General features: G+C 47.7%; 1 protein-coding gene across 1 annotated transcript in view; it reads right to left on the reverse strand.

The window, feature by feature from the left end:
- The window catches only part of LOC147748462 (venom factor-like), a 273,916-nt gene extending 261,240 nt beyond the window's left edge, over positions 1 to 12,676 (reverse strand). The window contains exon 1 of the mRNA XM_086928296.1: positions 12,457 to 12,676. Coding sequence (XP_086784422.1) covers positions 12,457 to 12,527 — 71 coding nt within the window. The 5' untranslated portion in view covers positions 12,528 to 12,676. The remainder of the gene's footprint in view (positions 1 to 12,456) is intronic.
- Positions 12,677 to 25,296: the final 12,620 nt, after the last annotated feature.

Genomic DNA, 25,296 nt, shown 5'->3' on the forward strand with positions numbered 1-25,296 from the left:
ACTTTGGGGGTGCCCAGGAGGGGCATCTCACAGGGAGAGCCAGGAAGGGTTCCACAGCGTTATACAGCGCCGGGACGCCCCGTTGCTGGGGAGGCTGTGCGCTTTACAAGTATACTACATTTACAAGTATACTACTACATAATATGGTTTATGTGACAGGATAATGCTGAGTGCAGTGTTTGCCAGTACTGACTGGTTGTGTTCTACGTTTATGATATGTCCTACAGTTACTATGTTCCCTGAGTGAGGGTTCTGACAGTGGTCTAAGTGGCCTTGTCAGGTGTACATAATCCCTTCTAGATATTACCCAATGCCAGGTGGCACCATGTATATTATGTGATTACTATTCTAATGTGTTATGAGAATACAAAGGCTATTTTTTATATAACCTTGTGTGGAGTTCCTTTTGTGGTGTGCCTGGTAGGTTGTTGCTGTGCACGTATTGCCCAAACGCTTTACACATTGCCTCCAGGAAAAGCCTGACTGCTTGTGCCAAGCTACCAAGGGGGTGAGCAGTGGTTATCTTTTGCGTGTAACTCCCTTGCCCTGACTAGAGTGGTGGTCTCTGCCTGGCTTTGGCGCAAGCCTTAGCCAACCAGAGATCCCATTTCTAACAGAGTATATTTAAGGTGTCAAGGGCAAAAAGAACAATTGATGGACAGAAAGCTGAACAATGTCATACATTCACCCCAGTACAGAGATCTGGGCCTAAATCCATCATTTTTTTGCTCTCCATGCCATACCAGTTTGGACCCAGCCATATGCAAATCAGTCCTGGCCCTGCGCCCAATGGGAACAGTCCTGCCCGAACTGCCAGAACAGGTCCTCCCTGGACTGGAAACAAGCATCCTAGGACCGGTTTCGGGGTTTCACCCAGGATAGCTTGACTCCATTGGCATGGAGAGCACAGGAACGACATCTGGTCATACCCGTCCCACTCGGGGTGACAAATGCAAAAAGAATGAATGGACAGAATGCAGAAAAATGTCAAACATTCACCCCTGTACAGAGATCTGGGCCTAAAGCCATCGTTTTTTTGCTCGCCATGCCATTCCAGTTTGGACCCAGCAACTCCTAAATGGGAAGTGTATGCCCAGACGTGGGTCCCGGCTCACTACACCACTGGATTCAAGCTAGCCTGGCTGATGAAGGGTGATGCCCTGAAACCGGTCCCAGGATGCTTGTTTCCGGTCCAGGGAGGTCCTGGATTGGCAGTTCGGGCTGGACTGTTCCCACAAGGAATAGGGTCAATACTGATTTTCATATGCCTGGGTCCAAACTGGGGTGGTGGGGTGAATAAAAGAATGATGGAATAAACCCAGATCCTTGTGACTGGGGTGAATGCTTGCATTGTCCAGCATTCCGTTCATCAATTGTTTCTTTTGCATATATCGCCCTAAGTGGGAAGGGTATGCCCAGACATGGGTCCCATGCTCAGCTACACCACTGGATTCAAGCTAGCATGGCTGATGAAGGGTGATGCCCTGATACCGGTCCCAGGATTCTTGTTTCTAGTCCTGGGAGGACCTGGCTTGGCAGTTCAGACTGGACTGTTCCCACAAGGAACAGGGTCAAGACTTATTTGCATATGGCTGGGTCAAAACTGGGGTGGTGTGGTGAGTAAACGAATGATGGATTAAACCCAGATCATTGTGACTGGAGGTTAATGTTTGCATTGTCAGCATTCTGTCCATCAATTGTTTCTTTTGCATATATCACCCTAAGTGGGAAGGGTATGCCCAGATGTGGGGGGTCTGTGCTTACTACACCACTGGATTCAAGCTAGCCTGGTTGATGAAAGTGATGCTCTGAAACCGGTACCAGGATACTTGCTTCTGGTCCAGGGAGGCCCTGGCTTGGCAGTTCGGGCTGGACTGTTCCCACAGGGAACAGGGTCAAGACTGATTTGCATATGGCTTGGTCCAAACTCGGGAGGTGTGGTGAGCAAAAGACTGATGGATTAAAGCCTGATCCTTGTGACTGGGGGTGAATGTTTGCATTGCCCAGAATTCCGTCCATTAATTGTTTCTTTTGTATATTTAAGGTGTAACAGGAATAGGTATCTTGCATGTGTTATATAATGGTTACCACAGCGGGGTAATCATACAAAAGGTTGCCATGGAACCCCTGTCATTGTCGTGTCCAGCAAATACTATGTACATTCGGAACACATATACATACAATATCATTTACACACGTTCTCTACTTTATGTTGTTCTTGAACCTGTATGTGTCAAGATAGACTCGTTGTCTTTGGAAAACATTTATGCTGACACATGAGCTGTGTTGTACAATGATTAAGAGAATGATACTATAAGATGGTGACTCAAATCCTAACAAAGGCTTCAATATATGACAGCCCTATGTCTGTCTATATGACCAGTGCCTCACAACGGGAAGATTTGCAACACAGATTAGTCCCTAAAATACAAATGAGAAATACATAGCCAACAATGTTGACACAACTAGCTCAAGAATCGATTGCACAAGAACCATTCATATGTCATGACAAATCCTGACATGATTATCCCTCACTTGGGATCCTGTCTAGCAAGGATTTGCATCCTGCTTGAACAATGCAATGAGGTGCATGCGCGACGCAAACCCTAAAATGTGTGGCTTGATAAATCAGGAGCAAGTCAACACAGCGCAAGTCGCTGCATTGTGTTACTCTGCTCTGGAAAGACGTTCCATGGGCGTTGCATGGGTGTTTGCTGTAACTCCAATGGATTTTGACGCATTCCCAGATTTCCCATCACTATTAGACCTGGGAATGCGCCACAAAGATACGCCTTCTTAGGGGAGGCATAATGAGAAGCAATATCTTCATTTCACCTTGTTACTTCCTTTTTCTCAGTATGCTGTATGCCTATGGGGATTGTTTTTGTGCAGAAAGGTGCCCCTTCCTGAACAAAAATAACCCTGCATGCAACGTCGGCACCATTGCACCAAGGTGCAAGGGTGCCTTCATTGGTGGGTGTCTACGCTGGCATGAGGCTGGACATTGTACTTCAGCGCTGGGAACAGGAATGTGAGGTATTGTAATAAATATGAGGTCTTCCAGCCAAACTTTCCCTGTAACTCAAGTTGCTGCACTGTGTTGCCTAACTTTTTTTTCTTAAATATTGCCTCTTGATTGAAAATAGCCTCCCCTACATGCAGCAGCAACTTGTATTGGAGAAAAGAGGCAGGCGAGGAGTTGGGGGGACGGGTGCCGACGGAGACAAAAAAAATAATTACCTAGAGCCCATGGCCGTCTGCATGGGGGCAAGGAGGGGCACACTTGCACACTTCCATGCCCCCCTGCGGACACCCATGCTTTTACAGATGCCTTTTGTCTGTAATTCTGGGCCCTGCAGGGAGAAGAGCTGTTTCCTGCCGGAGGCCTCAACTCCCTGATAGGGCGCCTTGCACGCCTCCTCGCAGCCCCTCCTGCCCATTGTCATTCTGTCTGTGGCTGATTATCACATACAGAAGGACAATGGCCAGTTTAAGCTCCTAAAGCATAAATCCCACCATGAACCAATGAGGCAGCTCAGCGGGGTGGGTATGCGCTGCAGAGACCAGCGGACACAGAGCAGTGTTGGGTGTGCCATGATCAGGTTTTTCTCCCTAAGGCCATGAAACGGAACAGGCTCTGCCTCGAGTGCCACTTGACATCACCACTGCTAGAGGTGGTGCGGAAATACACCCACCCCCTTCAAACTCGTGCTCAATGGCATTCTGGTTTGTGCAGTCCTTTCCTTAATAATCCATAGGTGAAAGTGCAGGCTGCATCCTAAGGGGAAGTGGCAAACTAGGTCTGGACACCAAGACCTCCTTACCTCCTTTTAACACTATGTAGCCTGAGAGCAAGGAGTCTTCTGAATGAAGTTCTGGGGGAGGGGGTCGATGCATTATCCTCCCAAGTCAAAAATTGAGGTTGCAGCATAGCCCGGATTTCAGATAACACTAAAACGTACACAGCCTTGTGTCAATGACATATCGATCTGCCATTATACACCCTATCATGTCTGGCAGGACGTCCTGACCCTGTGTTTCACTGCCTTATATCCCTCTGTACCCCACTCCCCGTGCTCACTGCCTAAAATCCCTCTGTACCCCACACCTTGCGCTCACTGTCTTATATCCCTCTGTACCCCACACCTCTCGCTCACTGCCTAAAATCCCTCTGTACCCCACACCTTACACTCACTGTCTTATATCCCTCTGTATCCCACACCTCGCGCTCACTGCCACAACATATCCCTCTGTACCCCACACCTCACGCTCACGGCCACAACATATCCCTCTGTCCAACACACCTCTCGCTCCCTGCCTTATATCCCTCTGTACCCCACACCTTGCGCTCACTGCCGCAACATATCCCTCTGTACCCCACACCTCTCGCTCACTGCCTTATATCACTCTGTACCCAACACCTTGCGCTCACTGCCTTATATCCCTCTGTACCCCACACCTCTCCCTCACTGCCTTATATCCATCTGTATCACACTCCTCACACTCACTGCCTGATCGCTCACTTTACCCTGCCATTCATCTTCTGCGTGTTCTCTCCCCTTCCACTCGTTCTTCCTCTGTTCACCCCCTTACTTCTTTTAGTACCTTACTCCTTTCTCAATACCTCCACTTCTTTTCCTCTTCAGTAACATCTCTCTGACACATCTCTGCACTTCTTTTATATCAACGCACCCCTCTACCTCACCTGACTACTTCAGTCTTTATTATTCCCTCTTCCTCAGCTGTCTCTACCTGTCTTTGACACACCTCACCCAAGCCTAGTTAGCGATAAATATCGCTAATCGTTGGTAATATGTCCCCAAGTCCCCTAGCCTCTCAACATGCTCAGATATAACAACAAACATCGGCATAGTCAATAGGTCTCGCCTTTGGGACCTGCTGCATAACTAAATACTTATAAGGTCCCAAAGGCGAGACCTATTGGCTATGCCAATGCTTGTTTTTCTCAGCTTGGCCTGAGCATTACCCAATCCTGATTTTCTGCCATTTTAGCCCCGCCCCTATCGTTTAACATTAGCCATGCCCCTTCATTTGCCAGGTGAGCCCCCTATGGAAAAAAAATTGTGGACGCGCATGCTAGAGCCCCCTCTGTAACATATTGTATATTGAGAACCCAGACTTCCAATATTGATTTCGCCGTAATCTTAGTGCAAATTGGAATGGAACACAGTTCATTTTTCCTGCATAGCATGTTAGTAGCATTGTAATTTTAGGATGCAAGTGGTCACGTGGCCTACTTACAGTTAAAACAAGCATTGGCATAGCCAATAGGTCTCGTTTTTGGGACCTTATAAGTATTAAGTTAAGCAGCACAATATCCTTGGTGCACCAACATTAACTGCTGCATGGTTAAAGACTTATAGGGTCCCAAAGGTGAGACATATTGGCTATGCCAATGCTGGTTTGTCATTTATACCCTAGCTGGGAAAATGTTAACACAATTTAACTGCAATGTTTAAATAGTTCTCGTGTTTAAATAAATCAAGACATATTTACACATTGCCAGTTAAACAGAATTATTGTGAAAACGCTGAGGTGGGGCCTGGTGCATTTTGATTTCTTTACTGGGTGAGGGGGCGGGGAGGAGCAGCATTATTAAGTTTGAAGACCACTGCCCTAAGGGCTACCGAAACACACTGCAATGAATTTGAAGGACAGCGTGTGCACCTGCACCATACAATAACATCCAGTTTCATTACCACCATGTGCCACAGAAGCATCTGAAGGTGTGCCCCATGCGTGCCCTGGTCCCTAGCCCGGGCTCTCTGCTGCGGTGTTGTACTGGAGGTATCTGCATGGGACCTTGGTATCAGGGGGGGGGGGGGCAGCCTCTCAGGCGCGGGTCAGTCACACACAAATAGATTTATCTACAGCAGCAGTTAACCCCTTCGCCGCGGGGCTAATTCCCCCGCAGCGCGGGGGAGGGGGGCTGTGCGAGGCACCACGGTACTCATGACAAGCCCAGCTCGTCATGCTGCACAGCAGAGCTGTGCTCATGACGAGCAGAGCTCGTCATGACTCCACCCACTCAATGGAACGCCCCGCACAGGAGAGGAATTAGCTCTGCATGGGCGTTCCACGGCCGTTATGACAAGCTCAGCTTGTCTTGAGCACAGCTCCACTGTGCCTCATGACAAGCTGAGCTCGTCATGACTCCACCCACTCAATGAAACGCCCCGCACAGGAGAGGAATTAGCTCAGCATGGGCGTTCCACGGCCGTTATGAAGAGCTCAGCTCGTCATGAGCATAGCTCCACTGTGCCTCATGACAAGCTGAGCTCGTCATGACTCCACCCACTCAATAGAACGCCCCGCACAGGAGAGGAATTAGCTCAGCATGGGCATTCCACGGCCGTTATGACGAGCTCAGCTCGTCATGAGCATAGCTCCACTGTGCCTCATGACAAGCTGAGCTCGTCATGAGCCTCGAAGAGGTTAATCACCCTCTGCCAGGGATGTGGGTGGTGACAGCCGCTCCCAGGGGAGAAGCATTTTAATGCAGAGATGACAGGAACTGCGGTTAATTACCAGGGCTGCTGGCTAATAAGCGAACCCGACCAGGGAAAGTGGGGAGGGGAGGCAGGCAGGCACTGCCGTGGTTGCAACACAGCCTTAATCTAGAGATCAGGTTAAAGGCAGGTAAAAGATGAAGCAAGAATCAGTGTGCAGAGGATGAAGGGGTTCTGCATGGCAGAGGAGAGACGTTCATGCCCTAAGCAAGCATTGGCAATACCAATAAACCTACTTTTAACTGAAAAGGCCTCTTCAGTCACTGATGAGTTTAGGGGCTCGCATTATGATTGCACTCTGTATTGTAGTGTATATGCTTTAATATAGCACTTACTACCTCTGATGAGATGGTCAAGCACTATAGCTCATCCTCGCACTCATCATGCACTCAGACACTCACTGACTTATTCTTGCATTCACCCACTTACCCCTCTTAATAAAACCCACACAAACTCAACAACCATTTGCAATATGAACTAAAGGAATACACATTTTAAAAAAAGGAAACATGCAACCAACGGCCAATGCTTGCAATAAAAAATAAAAATAAACAGTTCTCTTGCAATGGTATTGTGCACGTGTATCCTTGTTTTAAAGTTCCAATATGGTTGCCATGTTTAGAAGAAACATGCTGGCTGTGTTGGATTGAGAAAACACCATTCCAAGATAGCCACAGAGTTTAGAGGAAGACAATGAGGGAAACAAAATTAAAAAAAGGATTGGCAAAGTCAATACGTTACGTAGTCATAATGTGAGCTAAGCTGTCAGTTTTGCACCATGAGGGAAACAAAATAAAAAGTAGACTAGGGAAGAAACTAGGCTGTAGCAGATGAAACATAAATACACGGGCATGCAAGCAAATTGCAGGAGAGCGGAGATGAAGTAGAAGGATGTGGGAAACGAAGTGAGGAGGCGTTTCTTTAATGGCACTGAATGGACTACAGAGCATCATGACAATCATTTCCAACAGGATATGGTCGGGACTTAAAAAGTTAATGACCTGGCGACATAGATGGAGGTGGCAGACGCAACATAGGATGCCTGTGGCTCGCTCTAGGGCAGAAGTCTTCAAACTTTTTGATGCTGAGACCCCCTTGTAAAACCTTTTTAGGCGTAAGGACCCCCTTCCGACAAAAGTTCCTAGAAACTGGTAATCCTCTTCATCAACTTTTGACAACCATAAATGCGCCTGTTAGACCTCATCACATCGCTCCATCATTCATCCACCCACACTTTCACACATCCATCCATCCACCCTTTCATCCTCCCATCCATACATCCATCCTTCATCCATCCACCCTTTCATCCTTCATCCATACATCCATCCTTTACCCATCCACCCATCATTCATCCACCCACCTTTTCACACATCCATCCATCCATCATTCATCCATGCAAACTTTTATCCATTCATACATCCATCCACCCTTTCATCTTCCCATCCATACATCCATCCTTCATCCATCCACTCTTTCATCCTCCCATCCATCATCCACCCACCCTTTCATCCATACATCCATCCACCCACCCTTTCATCCATCCATCTACCCATCATTCATCCCCCCACCTTTTCACACATCCATCCATACATCCTTCATCCGTCCACCCTTTCATCCTTCCATCCATACATCTATCCTTCACCAATCTATCCTTCATCCATCCACCCTTTCATCCTTCCATCCATACATCCATCATTCATCCATCCACCCTTTCATCCATCCATTCACCCATCATTCATCCACCCATCTTTTTACACTCCATCCATCCTTCATTCATCCATCCACCCTTTCATCCATCCATCCTTCATCCGTCCACCCTTTCATTCTTCCATCCATACATCTATCCTTCACCAATCTATCCTTCATCCATCCACCCTTTCATCCTTCCATCCATACATCCATCATTCATCCATCCACCCTTTCATTCATCCATTCACTCATCATTCATCCACCCACCTTTTCACACATCCATCCATCCACACATCCATCATTCATCCATCCACCCTTTCATCCATCCATTCACCCATCCTTTACCCATCCACCCTTCCTTCCATCCACCCATCATTCATCCACCCACCTTTTTCACACATCCATCCATCATTCATCCATTCAACCTTTTATCCATTCATACATCCATCCACCCTTCCATCCTCCGATCCATACATCTATCCTTCATCCATCCACCCTTTCATCCTCCCATCCATACATCCATCCTTCATCCATCCACCCTTTCATCCTCCCATTCATACATCCATCCTTCATCCATCCACCCTTTCATCCATACATCCATCCACCCATCCTTTCATCCATCCACCCATCATTCATCCCCCACCTTTTCACACATCCATCCATGCATCATTCATTCATGCAACCTTTTATCCATCCATACATCCATCCACCCTTTCATCCTCCCATCCATACATACATCCATCCTTCATCCATCCACCCTTTCATCCTCCCATCCATGCATACATCCATCTTTCATCCATCCACCCTTTCATCCTCCCATCCATCCATCCATCCTTCATCCATCCACCCTTTCATCCTTCCATCCATTCACCCATCATTCATCCACCCATCTTTTTACACATCCATCCACCCTTTCATCCATCCATCCTTCATCCGTCCACCCTTTCATTCTTCCATCCATACATCTATCCTTCACCAATCTATCCTTCATCCATCCACCCTTTCATCCTTCCATCCATACATCCATCATTCATCCATCCACCCTTTCATCCATCCATTCACCCTTCATTCATCCACCCATCTTTTTACACATCCATTCATCCATCCACCCTTTCATCCATCCATCCTTCATCAGTCCACCCTTTCATTCTTCCATCCATACATCTATCCTTCACCAATCTATCCTTCATCGATCCACCCTTTCATCCTTCCATCCATCCATACATCCATCATTCATCCATCCACCCTTTCATTCATTCATCCACTCATCATTCATCCACCCACCTTTTCACACATCCATCCATCCTTCAGCCTTTCATCCATCCATCTACCCATCATTCATCCACCCACCTTTTCTGTGCCTGTCTCATGGGGGGGGTCAGTATCTCTCTGCGTCATCGTCCTTCTTTCCCGCTCATGGGAGGGCATCTCTGTGCCTCCCTGCTGGGGGCGGGGGACGTGTCATGGGACCCACAGCTCCAGGTGCGCAACATCCATTGAACTCAAACCGCTAAACTACAGCCACTCCCCCCCCAGCTCCCTCCCAGCTCATGTATGTGAGCCCGGCTGAAACAGCTTCAGGGACGCACACACAGTCACACCCAAGTACTTGACAGGTCTTTAAAAGACCTTTTACTTGTTAATGAGGCGTTGATGTTTTTCACACCTCGGTGTGAATTAGGCCTCCGCCGTGAGCACCCTCAGCCCAATGCCAGGAACTGCACTCTGCAGAATCTGCGACCCCCCTTCCCAGGACTCCACGACCCCCCTGGGGGTCGCGCCCCACAGATTGAAGACCGCTGCTCTAGGGCGTCGTTAGGGGTAGTAAGCACTATATATGAGGCGGAAGGTGGTATAAGGTGGGGGTGAGATAAGATTGAAGTGGGGGTTGACAGTCGTGTGGTTGGCGAGCTGACAGTGTTGGGGAGGGGGGACGCTGGAAGGGTGATGGATGGGGGAGAGAGCCGGTCAGACTTCAGAAGTGGAAAGAGAGGGGTCGAACTAGCAGGTCGGACGAGGGGGTGATGAAAAGTGAAGGGTGGCGAGACGAAGTGAGGCCGGTAAATGAAGATTGTGATTCTGGACAGATGGAAATAGGGTGAGGGGCAAGGGAAAGTCATTGCGATTGCGGTGAAAGCGAAAGTGATCATGATCACGATGATGCACTGTGTATTGGAGAGGCGGAGTGGAGCGTGGTGTGCGTGCTTGTGCACGTGACCGAAGCTGGTGGCCGCTTTGATAGCACTTCGAAAAGCCGCTTACTAAATGCCTTGCTAGACAACACATGCACTGGCTCAGGAGAGACCTAAAAAAATGCATTCAGAGTGGGTCAGCTCTAAACATATTATAACCAATTAAGTCGTTAGAGTGAACGTTTATAAATAGCATTGTGCAAATATAACGTTAATACGCCCGTAATATGTGGGAACTTTTAGGAGGAAATATAACAGCGATTCCAATAGTTTTAGCAGCATCATCCTTCAGCAGTTATACAAAATGATAACAATGTACGAAATTATAATTCTTCATTAGGCTCGTTTGAGTGTCACGAGCAGGGCAGCTTAGACCGGCGTTAATAGTGAGCGCTGTTAGTCTGAGCATTATCTTTGATGAAGGTTTTAGCACGAGAAATGAGGTCCGCTCTCGAGTGCTGTCACTTGCATAGCAATACTGTTTTAAGCGTCTTTGTAGCGGCGACCGTTATAGGTCTGTCAGAATCACAAAAGCGAAGAGACTTTACTCTGGGTTTTTTTTTCTTACTATTTTTCCAAAGTCCAGAATCGCTCCACGCTACGATCCTCCATAAATGATAACTAGTAATAGTACTTAACACATTTTGTATAGTGCTTCAAAAGGCACGCCTGCCGTTTCAAGTTGTTGTACCTGGCAGGTGGTGCTGATCCCCAATTTAAGGCTAATGTGTCGGACGAGAGAACTGGCACATCGTGCTGGTCATTAACCGCTGAGACAGGGATTGTCCTACGGTGCGTACTGGAATTGGCAGAGAAACAGGACAGTGGAGCTGGGGTAGGTGGATCTCCATCCGACCTCAGGTTTACTTACCGCGGCTGGCAGTGGTACAGGGCAGCCAGGGAGAGCAGGGGCAGGTTAAAGGTCCCCGGTGGTGCTTACTGTGGAAAGCATTGCAAAGTGGAAAGTGGCTGGCAGTGAGGTCGAGCAGTAACAGAGGCCCACGTGGTGTTTACAGTTCTGGGCAGTGAGATAGGGCAGTGGGCCCCCGTTGCTCTTACTGTGGCTGTTCAGAGAAGCAGGGCAGTGAGAACTACCAGAGGCAGGGTGAGGATCCCCAGTTGTACTTACATTGGCTGGCACGTTGGATAGGGCCCGGAGAAAGAGCAGGGGTAGGAGCGGGTCGAGGGTCCCAGGTTGTGCTTACAATGTCTCGCAGTGGGACAGGGCGGCGAGAGAGAGCTGGGGCAGGTCCAGGGGCCCAGTGGTTCTTACAGTGGCTCGCAGTGAGACAGGGCATCGAGAGAGAGCTGGGGCAGGGCCAGGGACCCAGTGGCTCGCAGTGGGGCAGGTTCAGGGACCCAGTGGTACTTACAGTGGCTCGCAGTGGGACAGGGCATCGAGAGAGAGCTGGGGCAGGGCCAGGGACCCAGTGGCTCGCAGTGGTGCAGGTTCAGGGACCCAGTGGTACTTACAGTGGCTCGCAGTGGGACAGGGCATCGAGAGAGAGCTGGGGCAGGGCCAGGGACCCAGTGGCTCGCAGTGGGGCAGGTTCAGGGACCCAGTGGTACTTACAGTGGCTCGCAGTGGGACAGGGCATCGAGAGAGAGCTGGGGCAGGGCCAGGGACCCAGTGGCTCGCAGTGGGGCAGGTTCAGGGACCCAGTGGTACTTACAGTGGCTCGCAGTGGGACAGGGCATCGAGAGAGAGCTGGGGCAGGTCCAGGGACCCAGTGGCTCGCAGTGGGGCAGGTTCAGGGACCCAGTGGTACTTACAGTGGCTCGCAGTGGGACAGGGCATCGAGAGAGAGCTGGGGCAGGTTCAGGGACCCACTGGTTCTTACAGTGGCTCGCAGTGGGACAGGGCGGCCAGAGAGAGCTGGGGCAGGTCCAGGGACCCAGTTGTACTTACAGTGGCTCGCAGTGGGACAGGGCAGCGAGGGAGAGCTAGGGCAGGTCCAGGGATCCAGTTGTACTTACAGTGGCTCGCAGTGGGACAGGGCATCGAGAGAGATCTGGGGCAGGTCCAGGGACCCAGTTGTACTTACAGTGGCTCGCAGTGGGACAGGGCAGCGAGGGCCAGCAGGACCAGGGGCAGTTGGCGGATCCGAGCCCCCATGCTGCCGACAGTGTCTCTTGGGAGCCGCAGCGCTGTCTCTCTCGCGCTTCCCAGTCTCGAGTAACCTGACGCCGACTTTAACCATGCCAGCTATTAAACAGTGGGGCCAGGTGAGGGGGCACACGGGGAATGCCTAGCTAATGCAATCCGTGTGTTTATTCTTCTTTAAGCCGCTAAGCCCCTTCAATGTTTACTTATTTCACAACTTGGTAAATGCGTCCACGCTGCAGAGGTATACAAGGAAGTGATGCCGTGTTCCCCAGAGCGCGGCAGAGATTGTCCTGGCAAGGGCGGCTGGGAGAGATATCAACGTAGCCATTTGCCTTTCGGGAATATAGAGGGTCAGAGGTTGTGGGGAAGAGGAGATTTTTATTACCCTTTGTCTTGATAACGGGTCCGAGTGTAACTCGAAACTAAAGCAGCATTACAACTGTCTTGTAGCACATTAAGCAACCCATAAATGACTGCCCTCTACAAGGAGATTTGGAAGTGTGTTCCTGTACCCAAACGTATTTTCATAAATGGACCAATTTAGTTATTTTACCAACAGCAAAAGCCACGGATTTGTTTTAGGGAATTCCAAAAAGAAAGTTGTGAAATATTCCATAGGGTCACTAACTGGCAAACTGCCAAAGACTCCACCTGTGACATTACAGTTTTTAAAATAAATTTCCTGTATTTTAAGTCTGGCCTAGGGATAGCTTTATTAGCTGCAATGTAGCCTCATGGTTTTCAATAACATTGTAATATAAACAGTGCTCGAATCGAGGGTAGACGCCGGCTACCCACTATTGTCAGAGGGTAGACGCCGTTGCGTCTACCCTCCTGCAAAGCTGCTGCTGAACTCGTCCCAATAACTTTTTCTGACACCAGGACACTTTAACCCCTTCGCTGCTAAGCCTCCCCCCCCCCCCCCCCCCCTGTGCTAAGCCTTTTTTTTGGGCTATTTGGAGTAGTTTAAGCTTAGGCCCCTGTAACGTTTTGACCACATAAGGTATCCAAGTCAAATTTGTGTCCTTTTTTTCCAACATCATGGGGATAATAAAGGTATCCAGGGTTTGTGGATTCCCTTAGAGGGGACCCCGAAATTAGCCAAAATACAGGTACGTTTTTTTTTGGGGGGGGGGGGGGGGAAGGGGTACAGAAGAAAGCGTCTGTTTTTTTCCCTGCAAATGGAATAAAGAAAGGGGTTGTGGTGCTGAATTCACAATCTTCCCAGCTTTCAGGGACAAGCAGACTTTTGTCAGAAAACCAACATTTTGACACAGTTTTGCCATTTTTTTGGGACATAGTCTATTTTTGCTATTTTTTGTGCTTTCAACCTCTTTCCAGTTAATGGTAGAAATGGGTGTGAAAGCAATAATGGATCCTGGAAAGCTATATTTTAGAAAAGTAGACAACATTTTGAATTCAGCAAGGGATCATTTGTGTAGATCCTTCAAGGTTTCTTTATAGAAACTAACCGTTGAATATAGAAAAAATTGAAAATTAGTTGCGAAAAAACAGCCATTTGTGTCAACGTTTTCACTTGTAACTTCTTCTAATTATGACAGCTGAAAGCAATATACTGTTACTTCAGCTGGACCTTTCTCGTTCACCAAGAACCCGATGAACCCAGAGCCAATAACTGAGCAGCGTCTTGCAATGTTTTTTTATTATGTACCGGGTATATAGCAATTCATTTGGGAAAATATATACTTGGAAAAATCGGTATGAAAGACTCCTATGTATTTCTGAAATTGGAACACAATATAGAGTTTAGAAATAGTAGATATTTGCACATTTCCGAAATTGTGAGTACCCATACTAGCATGAGATTTATAGGTCATTTTTCAAAATGACTTCTTTTTTACACATTGTCTTTCATTTGGAAGGTAGAATGCATCAAAAGTCAATAGGTAATAACAGTTGCTATGCAATTCTGTGTTACCCTAAGTCTTCCGATAAAAATGGTACCTTACTTGTGTGGGTAGGCCTAGTGCCCGCGACAGGAAACGGCTCAAACGTAATGTGGACACACCTTATTTTTACTGTCAAAACTGACCCTTTTTAGGTCTCGCCTGGGCGTTGGAGCGCGCATGCGCTCCTCGCTCTGCGAGATCTATTGTGGACAAGCAGATTTCATTAGGGGACTCGAAGCCCGGTCTCTCGTTTCCATTGGGTAGCATCAGCAATTATGGTAAATGCTGGCTTCCCATTGGAAAGGAGGGTTTTTCGTTGCCTCCCTTTGACTTTTTGGTCCGGCCCATACAGACGGGATCACCTGCTTCACGGCTGTCATGAAGACTTTTCTTATCTGCTTGTTTATTTAACAAGCAGATAAGAAAAGTCTTCACAACTGCTGTGAAGCAGGCATGGAGCTCATAGGTGCAGGGGGTCATGGGGAGGACAGGGGGATCCCAGCAGACTCTGTGTCTCGTGCAGACTCTGTGTGTAGTGTTCATTTTTGCATTGCGCTTACATTTAAAGCGCAATGTATAAATAAACACGCCGCTGCTTTTGGGAAGCTAGGTGTTTCTAAATTGAGAAGGGACCATGGCAAGTTATTCATGCAAATCCCACTTAGATCCATATCAGAGGGCTCCTGGGCAGGCAGCATGCTGCAGTAATGTATGTCAATTCCCCCCACACACGCCCACACTGACTGGGCAATGATCACCTTTCAGAAGCAGCGCTGCTGCAAGTGCTAGGGGAAATGGCAATCAGTGAGGCATTGACAGCGCCCTGATATACACTGATGAGGCCTCGACAGCTGGGTGCTACATTTGTAAGCGGTGGCCATAGAGAGTTGTGGTGCTGACAAGGGTAGGGGGGTCGGCAGCCGCGGCCGGTAGTGGGAGTACCGACCGGGCGGTGATGTGGGGAGGGTGAGGGGCAGGGTGGGGCGTAGTAATGTATGGATTATGGACTTTAACAGGTAAGTAAACATATAAATACATAAAACGAATTTCGTTGGGCGCACTGCATTGCATATGGTGATGCAGTGCATGCAACAAAATTCGTTTAATTTATTTATATGTTTACTTACCTGTTAAAGTCCGTAATCCATACATTACTACCCCCCACCCTGCCCCTCCCCCACCCCACATCACCACCCGGCCGGTACTCCCACAACCGGCCGCGGCCAGTTGCCTTTCTGTTTTGATTATGCGCCCCTGCCTCCCCCCTCACTTCCCTAAACAGCAAGTGTCATTCCTGGTGATGTGGGAAAGCATTTTGCTTCATGCCTCCCCTCTTGTGTCTCTGGAGCTGGTTGTGTGACTGTCAGCTCAGCGTGAAATTCACCCAAAAAGGCTTGGTTTTACAGCCGTCCCCAGGTGTGTGAAACTGGGCGCGAACATTAATGACAACTGCCGTCACTTTCCCCCCTCTACCCGGGCTCGCTATTCTCTCTTCACACTGGTGTCTGAATTAACAAGCTGCAGAAAAAAGTAAGTCCGGAAACCCAGCAGAAATGCACCACACAGTAATAGTTAGGTAGAACTCAGCTGATAAAAACACCTCTGCCCCTACCTACCCCTGCCACTCTCTCGCCTCCTCTCCCTTTGAGTCCATCATTTTGTGCCTTATGCATTCCCCCCATGGCCAAACGTTTTAAAAACCATTCCTTGGCGCTAATGATGACCTGCTCAATTTAAAACAAGCAGCGTGTCTTACTTTTTGGGGGTGCCACATTTGCACCTAAGCGATCTTTCCCGTCCTATAACTTGACTTTTTACCCTTTTAACTTAACAGGTTACCTTGACGTGATGCTTTATATTTCTGACAGTGGCGTTCAAAAAATATAGTTATGCATGTGTTTTTTAATTTTTTTTATTTGGGGGTGTTTCGCTAAGTGACTGGGGACTTTTAATTGGCCCTTGGATACTGATGACAACCGGAAGCGAATAAAAAAACTTGCTGTATTTCAAGCTGCGCTGTCGGCCCGTCAGTGTTAGATTTAACGATACAATAACATCACATGGGTGAAAAGTGAGCTGGCCCATGTAGAAGGGAAGGTGTGTTTTAAACTTCAGAAAGCTTTGTGGCACTGGGATGCGTGCCCGAAACTGTTAACCATGTCCGTAGTTTGTTTTGAAGCCAACTGGCTGTTATTTTTTTTTTTTAACCCTGGCAGTGAGGCAGCTTCTGTTGCAGAGAAGCACGTGTAAAAGTAAATTTTCCTTCTCCCAGACTCACCCACCGAAAAAACACATTCCACTTAATTGCAACTATGATTTGACGCATGATAGATCGCCTGTCATCCAGCTGCCTTTGATCAATTCAGTCTTGATTCATATCAATAAATCACTCGCCATGGTAATCCAGGCAAGAGTGACGCAGGGCTCGCCCTCTAGATACTATGATCCAGACAGGCACAATTATTACTGGCACAACTTCGTCTGGCACAACTTCGTTAAGATGCCAGGGATTTGGCCGGAAGTCATTCAGGTTGGTAGTTGTTAGACTTGGCATCTTTTGGCGTGTTTCCCCTGACTTTTTGCTTTCTGACCTTCCGGTTTTGACTCTGTTTTTACTGGTGTAATGATTCTGCGCACTTTCCTCACTGCTGTCCAGTGGTAAAGTGCAAGTGCTTCTGTATAAAATGATGAATTGTGGATTGGTGTTTCCATGATTGGCCTATTTGATTTATGTGTCAGTCCCTAGTAAAGTGCACTGCAAGTGCCCGGGCCTGTAGATCTAATGCTGTTGGTGGGCTGCAGCACTGGATTGTGCCACTCACGCAAACAGCCCGTAAAGTGTAACTCTGGCCAGTCATTGCATAGCCTGTGCGCAACTTGGGGATGCCATGTCGACTTGGCAAGTGCACACACATGCAAGTTCCTCACTTCAAAAACTTTATTCGACAGCCGTCATAAAAGCAATTTTACATTCTTCACTACACAATAAGTACTACAAGAATATTAAAAATCATCATATTTTTAAGAAAAAATTAAACAAGATGCTGTCATTAACAAAGTTACTACATAAAATCATGTCAATTAGTCATATTAATAATTCATTAGACAATGTCTGACTGTTGAAAAGTGCGGGTGCGTATAGTCCATGACCAACCTAGGAATTTGGCGACGGCCGTCGCCAGATAAGGTGTACAGTCGGTTTCCAGTATTCTTAATGCTTCTGCACATCTACATGTTCCTAGATTTAGGCACACTGGTTTTAACCATATTCGTCGTGGATTAGCATATAGGGGCAGACAAACAATATGTGGGCCACATTCTCTATTGGGTCAATGCAGTGAGGGCATTTATCATCTAGATTTTTCGACCATCTGCAGGTGAACGCCTTGATAGGAAGTGTTTCAATTCTAAACTGAAAATACAGTTTTCTATCAAGCGGTTTTCAATGATGTCCCAATAAGACTCACATGATGGTACAGATTTAAAGTTTAGGTAACGACTCGTTAGATTTGAGTTTGAGCCTGTACACTGAGTTGACAACCATATCATTTCCCAATACATATTCTTTATTGTGGTCTTTGATGGGAAACTTTCAATATTAGAGGAATTCCACAGATGGTCTAATCCTAGCTTTCTAAGCAACCCTCTTATTTCTTTTAGCCCATGAATTGAATGAAAGCGGTCAGCCCTTATAATATCCTTTAAGGCATTTCAAAATGGACAAGTTCTGGTGTGGTCATAAGTCATCTCCAGAATAGTAGTGGGCGTAACCGAGCCAGGTCATTGATGTTTTTTCTGCCCAGATCATAGGCCAGTGCTATGGTTGGGGTACTCTGGGGAACCCCAATCAAACAGCGGAAAAAACTGTTTTCCGCTGCTGGCTGCTGTTAGTTGTTTCAGATTGGAGAAACCCCAGAGTTCAGAACTGTATAAGACAGCACTGATCACCTTCATGTTGTAAATTTCTAGGGCAGGAGTTACGGGCTTGGTCAATGAAGTTTTATATTTATGGGCCACTACACCTGCCAGTTGATGGAATTTTAGGGCGGCCATATCAATGTGAGTTTTCCAGTTCATATTAGATTGGAGGTTTATTCCCAGATATGTGAACGCTTCGACCTGTTCAAGTTGGATGCCATTAACATTTATTGAACCTCTAAAGGTATTTCGCTGGTTTAAGTACATGAACTTGGTTTTAGATGTATTTAACTCTAGTCCATGTGCTTTACAGAACTCTCCGAAGGCGTTGACTGCCTTCTGGAGGCCGCTCGGTGTACGAGAAACTATGAGCGTATCGTCCGCAAACATGAGGGCAGGTACACGTGCGCCTGCTAATATTGGGGCATCGGTGGGGAAACGGTTAAGATAGTTTACAATACCATTGATGTATATGGAGAACAATGTTGGTGCCAAAACACACCCCTGTCGAACCCCACGTTCGACAGGGAATGTGTCCGTCACCTCGCCCTGTGCACCCCACCTAATTCTAGTGAAATTGTTCTCATGCAGGGGGACCAATAACGTCATCAGTTCCGGGGCCATCCCAGCTTCAGCAAGCACCCCCCAGAGTTTAGAGCGAGGAACTAGGTCAAAGGCAGATTTTAAATCTACGAATACAGCGTAGAGTGTTCCCTTAGTAAGCAGGACATTCCTCCAGTAGAGAGCTAAAAAAAAGAAAACCTGATCAACTGAGCTTGTGCAGGGACGGAACCCAGCTTGATATGGAGATAAAATGTCTTTTTCATCAATCCAGGTTTGTATTTTATTCTGTACTAAACGGCCTATTATTTTTTGAGCTGAGTCTATAAGACTAATAGGTCTATAGTTACTGGGTAATGATTTATCCCCCTTTTTGAAGACTGGAATTATTTCTGCCCCCTTCCAGGAGGTCGGTATAGGTGCACCTCTGGCCACAGAGTTTGCTAGCCACTCAAAGTATTGGGACCAAGATGGGCGATCACTTAAAAACACATCTGCTGGTATGGCATCCATTCCAGGGGCACGACCCCCTGTCACACTATCCAGCGCTATATTGACATCCTTTAAAGTAAATAGATTCCGAAGGTAAAAAAACCTTAGGAGGTAAGCTGTATTCCCCTTCAGTTAGCGGCCGCGCATATTGAGGTTTAAAAAAGTCAACCCATTGGTTTTGGGCTACATTGTTTGCGGGGGTTGAGCCACCCCTCCTCTGTCCCATTTAACTAGGGCCCAAAATTGGCTCTGATTCCTTGCGTCACATGCAGCTTTCAAGTCACGCCAGTGTACTTCATCCGATTTTTTCTTAGCCTCTTTTTGTACCTTCCTGTAGGTTTCCCTCGCTCTTCTCACCCCTAGAACGTTCTTGTTCCTAAGTTCTACACTAAGGTTCTTGCGAGCTTCTCTACAAGCCTTGTCATACCATCCTATTTTGGGCGTATTATTTTGTACATTTCCTTGTTTATTCTTCTTCTTAAAAAACACTTGGAGTTTAGTAAAGAATGCCATATGAGCATCAAGCATGATTTCAGGGAAGTTTTGCCTCTTAACTTGGGAGTTGTTCTCAGCCACTTCATCTAGAACCAATTTTTTGAGCCCCTCTAAGCTTTCCCTGTTCTCAATAAGTCTGCCCCATTTAATGTGGCATTGGTTATTTGAGGTAACCACATCCAAAGTAATATTACCTGACCCTTGATTATGGTTTCTTAACCTTTCATTTGTTCTAAGGACCATACAGAGAGGATTGTGGTCACTCTCTGTTCGGGTTTTGACTATCATGTCAATCAGCCTATGCCATAATCTAACGTCCACTAGAATGTAATCTATTCAGCTGGAGGACCTACCATTATCAAATGTTTTGTTCCCCTGTCGATCTGAGGGGGTTCGTCCATTTGCTGCTCTAAGTCCTCTTGTTAAACATAGGGCCTTAAGTTGTATGGCCACCGTCGTCCATCTAGTGGCTACAGGAAGATCCAGCTGTGGGATACCCCATTTGCTGTCCTCTTCCTCGGTTAGAAGTTGGTCTTCTTCGCCAAGTGGTTCGAAGGTGGTATTAACATCGCCCCCTACAATGTATGGCAAATCTACTGGGAGACCTTCAAGCTCATGGTCCAGAGCGGTTAATACTTCTGATTATTTACCCCCCGCAACTCCCCTGGCATAGATAGTAAATACGACCATCCCCTGACCATTTGCCCAGGTTAGTGTAATTGACAGAATGTCGTCAAGTAGAGAACTCCTTTGTTGGATTTTATAGCATAGATTTTGGCGAACCCAGATAATCAGGCCCCCTGCCGGTCGTCCCTTAGGGTTTTTTATAGCTGGATTGTAGAAATGTATATACCCAAAGTGATGTAATGGGGACACTGACCATGTTTCCTGGAACAGTAGAATGTCGAATTGATCTATAAATGTACACCATTCGGGTGAAACCAACTTATTTGAGATTCCAGCAATGTTCCAGGAAAGAAGAGACAACCCTGGCTCTACTGTTCCCTCTACTATTACATCTAGAGGGATCTGCAATAGGAGGGAACCTTGTAAATGAGCTTCCGTCTCTATTTCTCTAACTACATTATTAGTGTGGTGGCATAAAGGTTCGAGTGCAGAAACGACAAGGTCAGAAACAGGGCATGATTCTCCCGTAGAGGAGTTTGATTGTGGCTCAAAGTATATCATCTTGTTTCTACTACTTGGAGTGGTTGCTTTCTTTACCCTTTTCTCTATATTCCGGGTGGTAGTAATTGCCACACAGGACTCTTTCGCTATGGGAGTATCTATGTTCTTTAACTCCTCTGATTCTTTTATTACCACTCTACCAGTCAGCTTGAGTCAATCACATTCATTCAGATTAGACAAGGCCCCAAATCGATTTTCAAGGTTTATTTCCCATTCGCTAGGTTGAGGGATCCTACCCCACTTATCTGACACCAGATTCCACTTGGTCTTTAAAATATTGGGATTCCCTATTTCATTACTACGGTAGAAAAAATCCAAAGTTAACGGAACAATGTCTGTGCTCCTACGTTGTGGGGGATGGATGTACCTTAGGACCTCAGGTAGTATTTCTGGATTTAAAAAATGTAAGACTACGCAGTCACCCTTGAATTTTTTATCACCATTCCCTATCCATTCCATCCTTCTAGCCATAGTAATTTCTTCGGCTAGTTGCTGTTTGCCCCAGGGAGATGTCAACATGTTATTGGATAGCCAATGATAGGCTTTACTAATAAAAGAGGAGGTTGATTCTATTTGGCCCGTTTTTAAAGGAGGTACATTGGCCAGAACCAAAACTAGGGGGGAAGCCTCTACAATGAGTTGGACAGGACCTTTCTCAGTGCCTATAGGCTTAGATTTCGGTTGAGGATCTTCTGAGTTGGTTCTTTGATTGTTGTTTGGTGCATCATATTGAGATATTTGGGAAGTTGGAATCGTATTATCCCTGGTCTCTGTCCCAGCACCTATTACATTTACTACGGGTTCAACTCTGATTGAATCTGAGGATGATAAGTTGCCCACCTTTTCGGCGGTCTGATTTATAATATCCCCTAGCCTATTGATCTCCGATGTTAAATGATCAATTTTTGCTATCAAAGGTTTAACAATGCTTTTTATCTTAGAATCAATCATACTTATAAGTAATGTAATTTGATCATCCCCCTACAATACCTTCCCATCAGACATCCCAGGAGTATCTTTCATAGGCATGATTTTAGAGGGGGAAACAATCCTTTTCCTGCTGCAGCGTAACCCACCACGTCTATTCTGTCCCTTTTTGCATGCTCTAGCTGCTCTGGTAACAGGAACAGACAATGGGGAAGAGGGAGGGATTTTTCTGGGGACTGATTGGACAGGTCTAAGGTGTCATTAACCAGATTGATAGCAGTTTGGGTGGTTTGATCAGGGTTGTCTTCCTGGGTAAATACATTATCATGAATATCAACATCACTATGATGCACCTGGATTTGGACTTCAACCTGTTGTGATTCTAATAAAGAGTTCTGAATAGAAATAGAGGGAGTAGAACTCAGGCCCAATGATAACCTTCTAGAGTTATTAATTTTGCTCACTACCTGTACTAAATAATTATCTAAAGTGTTAGAAGCGGAGGATGACTTCTGTTTTGACATTGTGCACAATGCAGTAGTACAGCAAATATACAAAACTCAAGTGGTAACACAAGTTAATTGTTAGCAAAAAGAACACAACACAGTTAGCAATAGGGGAAGTCAGCAAAAAATAGTCTTACGGGCAGCAAGCCGCAGAGACGCAACAGAAACATGAAAGATTCCTGGCCCAGTCCAGTCACGGTCAGTCTCAGAATGTCTCAGACTGTCCGCCCTTTGTCCGGTCTTCAACCCGAGCTGCGTCCCGCTGTGCGTGCTTGGGCCACTTGTTATACAAGGGGCAGATTGGAGGGGAGGAGACACGGGAAGAGGCGGCAGGTGTGCGGGCTGTTGTAACGCACAGCCTGGTGGGCCTCGCAGTCCCGGTCTTCCTGCGGTATCCAAGGGTCCAAAGCGGCAATCTCCTCCAACACGAGAACACAGGCAGCACAAACAGCAAAGTTCCTAAACCGACTACGAGCTGCTCCCGCGGAGCAGGGGCCGCGAGTCGTGTTTAAAAGGGCCGGTGATCAGGGACAGTGGAGGGGAGGAGACACGGGAAGAGGCGGCAGGTGTGCGGGCTGTTGTAATGCACAGCCTGGTGGGCCTCGCAGTCCCGGTCTTCCTGCGGTATCCAAGGGTCCAAAACGGTAATCTCCTCCAACATGAGAACACAGGCAGCACAAACAGCAAAGTTCCTAAACCGACTACGAGCGGCTCCCGCGGAGCGGGGGCCGCGAGTCGTGTTTAAAAGGGCCGGTGATCAGGGACAGTGGAGGGGAGGAGACACAGGAAGAGGCGGCAGGTGTGCAGGCTGTTGTAACGCACAGCCTGGTGGGCCTCGCAGTCCCGGTCTTCCGGCGGTATCCAAGGGTCCAAAGCGGCAATCTCCTCCAACACAAGAACACAGGCAGCACAAACAGCAAAGTTCCTAAACCGACGACGAGCGGCTCCCGCGAAGCGGGGTCCGCGAGTCGTGTTTAAAAGGACCGGTGACCAGGGACAGTGGAGGGGAGGAGATACGGGAAGAGGCGGCAGGTGTGCTGGCTGTTGTAGCGCACAGCCTGGTGGGCCTCGCAGTCCCGGTCTTCCTGCGGTATCCAAGGGTCCATAGCGGCAATCTCCTCCAACACGAGAACACAGGCAGCACAAACAGCAAAGTTCCTAAACCGACTACGAGCGGCTCCTGCGGAGCGGGGGCCGCGAGTCATGTTTAAAAGGGCCGGTGATCAGGGACAGTGGAGGGGAGGAGACACGGGAAGAGGCGGCAGGTGTGCGGGCTGTTGTAACGCACAGCCTGGTGGGCCTCGCAGTCCCAGTCTTCCTGCGGTATCCAAGGGTCCAAAGCGGCAATCTCCTCCAACACGAGAACACAGGCAGCACAAACAGCAAAGTTCCTAAACCTTCCCTTTTCTACATGTGAGTCACCCCTAAGGTAGGCCCAAGGTACCCCCATGGGCAGGGCGCATTTTATGTGAAAGGTAGAACATGCCCTGGTGTGTGTGACATGTCCTGGTAGTGAATTACAGCCTACTTCCTTTTTTACTATTGCAAGGCTACCTGTTCCCAATAGGCTAGAGTGGGCAGTTTGATTATAGCATCCTATAATACTAACTGATTCAGGGAACATGGTAGAAATCCGAGTTTAGTATGCCTGAACTCAGAATGATAAAATACATCTTTTAGTGAAGTTGGTTTTAAATTCTGGGTTTGAAAATACCACTTTTAGAAAGTAGGTATTTTCTTGTCTAAGCATCCAAGCCTGCCTCTGCTAGGTTGTGCATTCCTTGTCTGGAGATTTGAGTGACAGGGGCTGGGGGATTCCAGGAGACAGGGTGAGTCAGCTCAGGGTTGAATAGCAAGATCTACATGTAGATGGGTGGGAGGAGTTGCACCTGGGACCTGAATTGGGCTGTGCCTTCCCTCCAAAAGTCTGGTTCCACCTTCTGTGGTGCATCTGATGTCCCTGGCCTACACTGTAAAAGGCAAGAGAAGTCTTGTCAACAAAGTACTCCAAGACTGACCAAAACTGGTTTGGACTAGGCAAAGGCCTCTCTGCCTTCAGAGAACAAGGAGAAATTAAGGATAAAAAGGGGGACCCAGACCCCAGAACTTCAGAACTCGCTGGAATCAAGAACCCTGCCAAGACGAAGAGCTGGAAGAGCTGCCAGGAGGAGTACTGCCCGTTTTCTGGGTTGTTGCTTTGTTGGGTTGGCATGCAGCTGCTGCTTCTGCCTTGGGCAGTGAAAGGACAGGACTGAACTTTCTCTACTTTGGCTGAGCATCTCCAAAGGCTTGAGGTAGAGCTTACCCCCTGTTCAAGAAGTCTCAGGAACAGCAAAGACTTCAAGCCCGACACCTTCTACGACGCCGCTGCCGACTCCGTGTCCTGTGGGCACTGCAGAGGGCACCGCCACAACGCCACACTGCGACCCTGCTCTCACCGATGACGCCTGCTGAAGCTGCCACTGAGCCGCTGCTCACACCGTGATCTGTGGGCACCGCACTCACACCACATCGCTTCACGGTGATGCCTTGATATCCCTGATGACGACGCTCCACGCTGGACTCGACGCCGCTGCTTGCACAGTGGTTCGAGAGCACCACTTGTAAAGTTACACAACGCACCGCCCTCATCCCGCACCGCAGCCTTGGCCTACCAGCACCAGTGCCATCGACTCCAGTTTGTCAGCCGACGACAGCGCTTCAGCAACGACGCCGCTGCACCGTGATCTGCCAGCACCGTGACGAGCACTGCCCTCATCTCACACCGCGACCCTGGTCTCA

Source organism: Lissotriton vulgaris, chromosome 1_1 (assembly GCF_964263255.1).
Source record: "Lissotriton vulgaris chromosome 1_1, aLisVul1.2, whole genome shotgun sequence".
In the NCBI taxonomy this organism is placed as follows: Eukaryota; Metazoa; Chordata; class Amphibia; order Caudata; family Salamandridae; genus Lissotriton; species Lissotriton vulgaris.